At 33.7% G+C, this 9382-nt stretch overlaps 1 protein-coding gene across 1 annotated transcript; it reads right to left on the bottom strand.

The window, feature by feature from the left end:
* Nucleotides 1-3247: 3247 nt before the first annotated feature.
* Nucleotides 3248-9108, bottom strand: LOC111700126 (uncharacterized). Its single transcript, XM_023470944.1, has 3 exons — nt 9065-9108; nt 4910-4972; nt 3248-4544 (listed from the first exon to the last, which is right to left on the bottom strand). The coding sequence occupies exon 3, from the start codon at nt 4524-4526 to the stop codon at nt 3390-3392; it is 1137 nt and encodes a 378-aa protein (XP_023326712.1). The 5' UTR covers nt 4527-4544; nt 4910-4972; nt 9065-9108; the 3' UTR covers nt 3248-3389.
* Nucleotides 9109-9382: the final 274 nt, after the last annotated feature.

Here is a 9382-nt window from a genome sequence, read left to right as displayed (position 1 = left end):
TAGTAGTCTATTTTTAAATATACTTAGAGAGTTGCTTCTTTTAAGTCAAGAATTACTAGGAAGAATATTTTTTACACTTGACAAAGCAAAAACTGCACTGGATGCTTTGTTTTTAACCACCTTAAGATGATGGTTCCAGTTAAGATTTTCGTCGAAATGGACACCTACAAACTTAAAAACATTTTTGCATCCAGTTCCTACTCCTTCTATATCTTTATTATCTATTTGAAGTTTAAGAGAGGTGATACTTACATCTTCTTTTTTATTTTTGAAGAGAATATATTTGGTTTTAGACGCATTCAAAGTCAGTTTGTTTGCTTTAAACCAATCTTCTAATTTGGAGAGCTCAAAATTTGCCAAATCATAAAAGTCATGTAAGCTTTTTGAAGAAAGTTGCAGTGTTGTATCATCGGCAAAAATATAGCAATATGCAGGTACATAACAACATCCAGGAACATAACAACATGCAGGTACATAACAACATCCAGGAACATAACAACATGCAGGTACAAAACAACAAACAGGTACATAACAACATCCATATACATAACAACATGCTGGTACATAAATACATTCAGATACACAATAACATGCTGGTACATAACAACATTCAGATACACAATAACATGCTGGTACATAACAACAATCAGGTACATAACAACATCCATATACATAACAACATACTGGTACATAACTACATGCAGATACACAATAACATGCTGGTACATAACAACAATCAGGTACATAACAACATCCAGATACATAACAACATGCTGGTACATAACTACATGCAGATACATGATAACATGCTGGTACATAACAACAAGCAGGTACATAACAATATGCAGGAGCTGATGAACCTAACGAAATGCAGGTATATAACAACATGCAGGTACATATAAATATGCATGTCCATAACAACATCTAAGTACATAACAACATGCAGGTATATAAAGTTAATGAAGCTTCCCTGATAAACGTAAGTAACATTACATTACAATAAATATTTGTATTACATAATCACATGCAGGTACATAACACTGTGCTGATACATATCAACATGCAGGTACATAAAAACATCCAAATACATAACAACATGCAGGTACATAACAACATGCAGGTACATAACAACATTCAGATACAAAAAAAAACATGGAGGTACATAACAACATGCAGGTACATAACAACATACAGGTACATAACAACATGCAGATACATGACAATATGCAGGTACATAACAACATCCAGGTACATAACAATATGCTGGTACATAATAACGTGCAGGTACATAACAATGTGCAGGTACATAACAATATGCAGGTTCATAACAACATGCAGGTACATAACAACATGCAGGTATATAACAACATCAAGGAACATAACAACATACTGGTACATAATTTAACATGCAGGTACATAACAACGGCCAAGTACATAACAATATGCAGGTACATAACAACATGCAGGTACATAAGGTGTAAGGTGTACCTCTTAAAACGCTCATAGATAAAACGCTACCTCATAAAACCCTGCACTCATAAAATGCTATCAGATAAAACGCTAGTAAAGAAAAAAACGTTAATCTTATCATTTTTATATTTGCATGTTTATAAGTTATTTTTCGCATTTTTGTCGAATTAATCAACTGAATTTATAAATTAAACCTAAGAATATCTTAATTTACACATTTATTCACACAAATCTTTAAAATTGTTAGTATGCTGCAAATATTTTTCTAAAAAATTGGCAAATTTATTATATCACCGTAGAAATATAAAATAAGGAAAGAACATAAAGAGAAAAAATCTTACATTACAATTGTTAGCTCACATGGACTTTTTAACATTGCACATTTTATGTGAATATTTCTTCTGCATATACATCTTTTGTATCCACCCTCTCTTTTTAACAAAGTTTGACACAGATGACATAATTTTTGTACAAATGTAACCAGTGGCCGAATTTAAAGAATTTGAGCGGCGGTTTAAATTTAAGCCGCGGTTTAAATATGGTTGGTTCCACTTGAAATTGCATCAAATGTTTCAAGATTTAAGCCGGCGCTAAATTTAAACCGGGTTTTGGCGGATTTTAGTGGATTTAAACCGTGGCTCAAATTCTTTAAATTCCATCTCAGGATGAGTAATATCAATAGAACTTTCAGAATGTTGTATTACTGATGACGGTTCGAGCCTGGCTTGTTCAGACAAACTTTCGTTTTTAGCGGTATTTTCTTGAATGTTATCTATAAATAAAGAAGAACTATTACAAACTTGGGTATCAGGAATATCAGAATTTATGGAACCCAGAGTCATTTTTGTGATCAAACTATAAGTAGGGTGAGAGGACGAAGGAAGAGAATGAATTTTTGTAATTCATCAGAATGAATAACATCTTCCAAAACAATAGACTCATCCTCGTAGGTGAAAAACCATGTCATAGTAACATCCAAATCGGCCTGAATTGATGGAGCTGGAGGAATAAAACTCTTTTCTGATGTCGTATAGTTTGGATTGAAAACTAAGTAGGGCTTGATTTTATCCAGAAATAAAATTTTCTCCATATAACCATGCTGGTATACATAACAACATCCAGGAATAAAGAAGGATCTGAATTTAGAAACGATAATTTTTTGATATCTTTTTAAAATAAATAAATTTTTTTAAATTACAATGCATTTGTTTTTTTAGATGGGGTCCTGACGGGTCTTCACAAGGGGGTGTCAAATCGGGGGTGTACAAAGGGTGCCCCTCAAAAAAAATATTTTTGGGGGTATTACCTTGTGTTCCCCCTCTCANTACAAAGGGTACCCCCAATTTGACACTACCTTGTGAAGCCCTGTCAGGGTGCTGATCTGAAGCGTTTTTAAGACACCCTTAGGGGGTCTTAATTAGCCATCTGAGTCCTGGGGGGAAGGAGGTGAGGTGGGAAACAGCTTCAAAACAGCTGCCGGTATCAGATTACACAGAGAGAAAGTTAGGCAGATAGATAGCAGCATAAGGACCCCTGGAGAGCATGAGAACCCATTAGTAATATGTTACAGCCGATATTGAGGGAGGCCTTCAACCATGTCTTACTGGTCTATTTATGGTCTCCCGATCACGGCTCCTGAGAGGCAATTAAAGCCTCCTTGAGAGGTCTTCGGGTCTTGGTGGGATATGAATTTATGGATTTTTTTCTTGATTTAATTGGTAGGAAAAAAATCTTAGATTAAATATATTTCATTTAAAATAATAAAATATGAATCACAAAGCAAACATCATTTGAAATCATAAAATAGGAATCATGAAGCACTAATTAAAAGATATTTAAACCTTTGGCAATATCTTTTTTATGTTAGGTTGGAAATCCAATGCTATTATGCATTGATGAATGAAAGCCTTCTGAACATCTTAAGCTTTAAACTTTGCAACAGCCTCAATAACTAAGATAATAGGAGTGGCAATCATTTCAATGAACTGGCGAAGTTTATCCAAAGGCCCAATGGTAGGAAGTCCTTTATCTTCATGGTCCTTCTTCAAAACTTCTAGTTCTCTTTGTCTCTCTTTCTCTCTTTCTTCTTCAGCTTCTATTAATGCTTGAATATGCTGTTGATGCATTTTCTCAGTTTTCCTTCTCTCGTCTTCTGTCTTTGCATTTTGCTCTTCCATCATTCTTAGCATTTTAGCCTCAACCAACTCTCTTTCCTCTTTAGCTTTACACCCCATGTTTTCAACTGCTTCTTTGAATTTATCTTCGGCCTCTTTTCGCCACTGCTCTTGTTCCTTTATCTTTCTTCTTAAAGTCTCATTCTCGGTTTCTACTCGTCTAATAGAAGCTGTTGTAAGGCCAGGATTATCTTCTAAAGACTTGCGAAGTGTGCCAAGAGCTTCGAGAAATGCAGCGTTTTCAACATTATCATCCTTGTCATAACATGCATCCATATGAAGATATTTTAACCCTTTACCACTAGGAAACTTCTCCTCAACAACCCTCATATAGTTGGCTGCTAATTCAACATCACTTTTCTTATTCTTCTGTTCTCTTCTAGTCTTTGTTTTTACATCTTGCTGAACCCTTGTAAATATAACTACCGCTTGTTTCCAGAACTCGGTAGTGAACATTTCCTCAAATATTCTGATAATCGCAACCAGAGAGCCATCCAGTCTTGGGTTCTGCCCATTAACAGCTATTGCAAATAGATTTACATGATCACAGTCATTATTCAGTTTACTGACAAGCTCAGCAATAATGGCTGCATCATCATTCTTAGTTGCATCATCAAATCCAATTGTATCAATCAGAGATATTGGAAGTGTTGGGTCTCCATTGAACAGTACATTGGCAAACTTTGTGCCTTGTGTACAAGATTCTGGATCTGCTGATACTGGATATATATCTGCATCATGATCATAACCAGTTATCACGTTACAGAGAGAACTTTTTCCTGTACCAGTTTTCCCAATGATCAGAAGCTTTCTTCTTCCATTATCTTTAACATAATTGGTTTTTTCAACCCCAGGATATATATTTCTAGATTCCATGGCCATGTAACAGAACAATCCGTCCTATTATAAAGAATGTAAAATTTTTGTAAAAGATGAAATATGTAAATTATAATGTTTTAAAATTATATCTTGTGAGAAGCTAATTATTTACCTGAAGTGACTCTAAGTTTAGTTTTAAGTTAGTCCCCCATTTGCATAGGGGCCTGATTCACAACAGTAGCCTTAAAACCTTAATCTTGTCGGCAATTGTTAGAAATCACAAATGAAAAAAATCAGTTTTCAAAATTATAAACATGGTTATCTTATTCATACTTGGCCAGAAAAAGCTTTTAAGGGTACTGTTCGAATTTTTTAACAGAAGGTCACTTACAATTATGCCTACAATCCCTTTATTATAAATGCATATGTATAGAAGAAATAATAACCTTTATGGTAGAATTTTTGACAGGTTACTGCCCAAATCTAGGACTAACCCCAAAATATAGATCCTAAATAAAAAATATTTAATCAATCAAGTTACTCTGTAAAAAGCAGTCAGCAACAAAGGAATTAAGTTTTTGCCAAAAGCTTTAATTCTTTAATATATATATCTTTGCAACTCAATGTTATAGACCTTAAATATTTCAAACTTTGAATTCTATTAGATCAAATAATCTAAGTTTTAAATATTAAACATCATTAGGTTACAAAGATATGATGATAAGAACATTTGAGTTTGTAGCAAAAACTCAGGTCCTTTAACCCTATAAAGGCTGGGGGGTCTCAATCTATGTATAAACTGAAATCTTGAAGCAATGCATACGATTTTAAGTGGAACCATCCATATTTGAGCCGAGGCTTAAATTCTTTAAATTCGGCATCTTGCATAATAATTGTACCTTGTCAAGTATTTGGGTATGATTACCCCTTAACCCTATAAAGGCTGGGGGTCTGAATCTATGTATAGTCTGGGGATGTATAGTCTGGGGGGGCACCCCCCCCCCCTAGAAAAAGGCCTTAGGGAATATGTATAGGGTTGAAATGCATGTTAATAGTCCAATTTTTCAAGCCAGCTCAATGGAAAAAAAATAGACGGTTAACTTTTATAGTTTGGGTGCTAGGGAGGGTTGAAAAAAATGCCATAAAAAAGTCAGAAAAATGAAAAAAAAAAATTTTTGTTTTAAACAAATATCAAAGTGTGACCCATGTTTCTATATCCATTTTTCAAGGGCTTTTCAAAACATTGGTTTTAGATCTAGCTTTAGTCGCAAAAAAGTTATGTGCTATTTTAGATTTTTTTTCCGCCCTGCACCCTTCCCTATGCATTAAAAAAAATATTTTATAAAAAACTTTTAAATTACTAATCATTAAAAGTCACCAAATTTTACGGTGATAGCGTCAAAAATTAGAGTGTTAGGACAAAAAACNATATACATTAAAGAATGAACATATGATTTTTAATGGGTTTTATATCTTAATGTTACGCAACATTATCGTCTCGTTCTACAACTCCCCGCCCCTGTGCTTTTCTTGAACTATGTGAAGCTCCTGAGAGAAGGACATTAGGGTTTCCAACGTAATAAATTATTCACTTACGCGTAATTACGTGCAGTTACGCTAAATAATTTGGGGGGATTGGGGCTAAGCCTCACCTGGTCCAGTAAAATTTAAGGGGGTTTTCAGGCCCCAATGGAGGCTGAGATAAATATGTTAAGCCCCTCTCCAGAAAAAATTCTGAATACGCCCCTGACAGTGGTAGGCAATTTTATCAATAAAATTTATTCAAGTTTTAAAAGTTACCAAGCTTTTTTGAATTACAAGTTTACAAGTAATTAATAAAATTTTTGTTAATTGGCAGCTTCTCTTTGTCTCCAATGTTTTTATGTATCCACCCTGCTTAAAATCTTAATATAAATAAAATTGAAATCAAAAGTTATATTGATATTATCGTCTACTACCACATAGAATAGATACAACAAGAAAAAATAAAGATTGCAGATAAATAAGTTTTTGTTGTCTTTCCGATTTAATATTCTTGCAAGTAAAGCATAAACAAATATAAGTAATGCATATAAAAATTAGTAGATCAAAACAAATTAAATATTTTATAATATTGTGCACCATCCTTTGGCTTCAGGAGCAGGTCTATTCGTCGTTTGTTCATATGTTTTCTTCATATCATCATACTTCTTGTGAAACTCCATCTCTTTTTTTTTACCCTCCTCTTCCATCTCTTTCATCTTCTTGTTAAATTGTTCTTCTGAATACTTTCTGCCCTTCTCTACTTGGGCTTTCTGATCTTCCTTCAATTTCTCCATCTCTTCCTCTATCCTCTTTTTCTCACATAGTGCTTGTTTGTACATTTCTTTAGTCAGTTTGATATAATCTGCTTCTGCTTTTTCCCTTGCCTTTTCAGATTCTTGAATTTGTCGCTTCAATTTAGCATTTTCTGTTTCAACTTCTCTAACATGTGAAGTTGGAATGTTTGGAGCATTCTCTAAAGATCTTCTGATGAAGGCAAGACCAGTTTTAAATGCCTTACTTTCTTCACTATTCCCTTTGTCGTAAGTTGCATCCAAGAATACATGTTTCAAATATTTTCCATTTGGAAACCGCTCTCTTACAAGCTCCATGTATTTTAATGCTTTCTCCTCGTCTGACATCTTAGTTATTTTGTTTCTCCGTTCCTTGTTTGCTTCATTCATGGGAACATGGGTGAAGACAACTAGAGCCTGCTTCCAGAACTTTTCCGTGAACATTCCCTCAAATATTCTTATAATTCCAACCAGAGATCCATCTAGCCTTGCGTTCTGCCCATGAACAGCTATTAAAAATAGATTGATATGATCACAGTCCTTATTCAGCTTGTCAACAATTTCAGCAATAATGGCAGCATCATCATCGTTATTTGCATCATCAAATCCAATTGTATCAATCAGAGATATTGCAAGTGTTGGGTCGTTATCAAAGAACACATCTGCAAATTGCGTTCTTTGCGTGCAGGACTTACCTTCTGCAGACACTGGGTATATATCTGCATCATGATCATAACCAGTTATCACGTTACAGAGAGAACTTTTTCCAGTACCAGTTTTCCCAATGATCAGAAGCTTTATTCTTCCATTATCTTTGATGTTGACACTTTCTATAACACCAGGAAATCCCTCTTTAGATCTTGGTCCTTGTTTATTTACAACACCAGGATTCTCCCCTTCAGATATTGGTTCTTGTTTATTTACAACACCAGGATTCTTTCCTTCAGCTCTTGGTTCTTGTTTATTTACAACACCAGAATTCTTTCTTGTTTATTTACAACACCAGGATTCTCCCCTTCAGCTCTTGGTTCTTGTTTATTTACAACACCAGGATTCTCCCCTTCAGCTCTTGCTTCTTGTTTATTTACAACACCAGGATTCTTTCCTTTAGATATTGGTTCTTGTTTATTTACAACACCAGGATTCTCCCCTTCAGCTCTTGGTTCTTGTTTATTTACAACACCAGGATTCTTTCCTTTAGATCTTTGTTTAGATTTCTTTGGCGACATTTTCAGGAGTTTCCCTTTCCTAAGGATTAATAATGAACATTAAACAATACAGAATTATAGAAAAGATCATCAAAAACAGCATATTCATATTTAAGCATATCTGATACTGGCGAAATATTGTAAAAAATATTACACATTTTGCGGACTTTTTGAACAAAGAAATATTTTTGCAGATAATGTGCAATTAATATACAAAGATTAAAACGGGCCATGAACATTTAAAATTTATATTTTTTACATTTTAAGAGAATTATTATTTTTCTTTACACTTCCATTCCATTAAGTTGTGACAACTTTTATATGGCTTTGAACAGATGATTTTAGCATTTGGTCTACAAGACAGCACTAAGGAGATTGAGTAATATTTAAGAAGTGTAAAGAATCAGGCATGCATGTTTTGGAAAAATTGGAATACTGAATTTAGAATTTTTGAACTTGGAAAAATTGACATAGAGAATGTCAGAAACTAAAGCCAATCTGACCTGCCTTCTAGTGACAGGTAATGCACAGGTATTACAAGAGAATGACAGGAGGGAGTGATGTAGATTGGGAGAGTGTCAGACGCTTTAGCAAAAGTCAGGTAAGACATTTCTCACGAGAAATGATAATTATACTCCGAGTACATGCAGATCTGCTCAGGTAACCTGGTGATAGCTTTATTTGTGATACATTTAGCTCTATTTGGACAAAAGCACTTTCACTCCCTCTATTTCTCTAGCATATACCCTCAGTACCCCTTATATTTCCAATCCTTGTATTCTTAAAATTAGCCTGATAAAGACTTGGCCATTCTAAAGCTGTTGTATTTGGTCTTTGGTAAGCCATGGTTCCTCTCCAACTTACTTTTTTTAAGAAAAGGGAATATTTTCTAAAGTATATTCTCTGCAATTGATGAAAAGGAATATAATATATAAAGTAGAATACTTTGTAAAATACAGTAGTTGATTTTAAATGAAGAGAAAATAATCATACTGTAAATGATACAAAAAATATTAAGTATGCAAAAAGATTGGCTACAACTTAATTTAAAATGTATGTGTAACTATGAAATCATTACCTGACAAGATGATGTGCTTATGTCAGCTTTCTATAATCTACTGCTCATGAATATTTGTTTCAAAGTCTTAAATACAAATTAAACTGTGGCGGGCACTCTTTAGCCCAACTTGTTCCTTTTTTCCATTTGATGGTTATATAATTATACATATGTATATATATTTATGTATGATGTGAATTTTTCATATTATTTGTAAGTAATATTTACCCTAAAAGTTCTTATCAATTTCTTATGAACCATAAATCATAACCTAGTCTAATCATAAAAGTAACTAAATTCTGAAGAAGTTTATGCATAAAAAAACTAACATTTTTTTTG

Source organism: Eurytemora carolleeae, unplaced genomic scaffold, assembly GCF_000591075.1.
Source record: "Eurytemora carolleeae unplaced genomic scaffold, Eaff_2.0 scaffold282, whole genome shotgun sequence".
Classification (NCBI taxonomy): domain Eukaryota; kingdom Metazoa; phylum Arthropoda; class Copepoda; order Calanoida; family Temoridae; genus Eurytemora; species Eurytemora carolleeae.
The sequence above is the reverse complement of the archived record's forward strand: the minus strand, read 5'-3'. Positions and strand labels throughout refer to the sequence as shown.

Excerpts from the sequence above, each read along its gene's own strand:
- LOC111700126 (XM_023470944.1), bottom strand. The coding sequence starts at position 4,526 with ATGGCCATGGAATCTAGAAATATATATCCTGGGGTTGAAAAAACCAAT.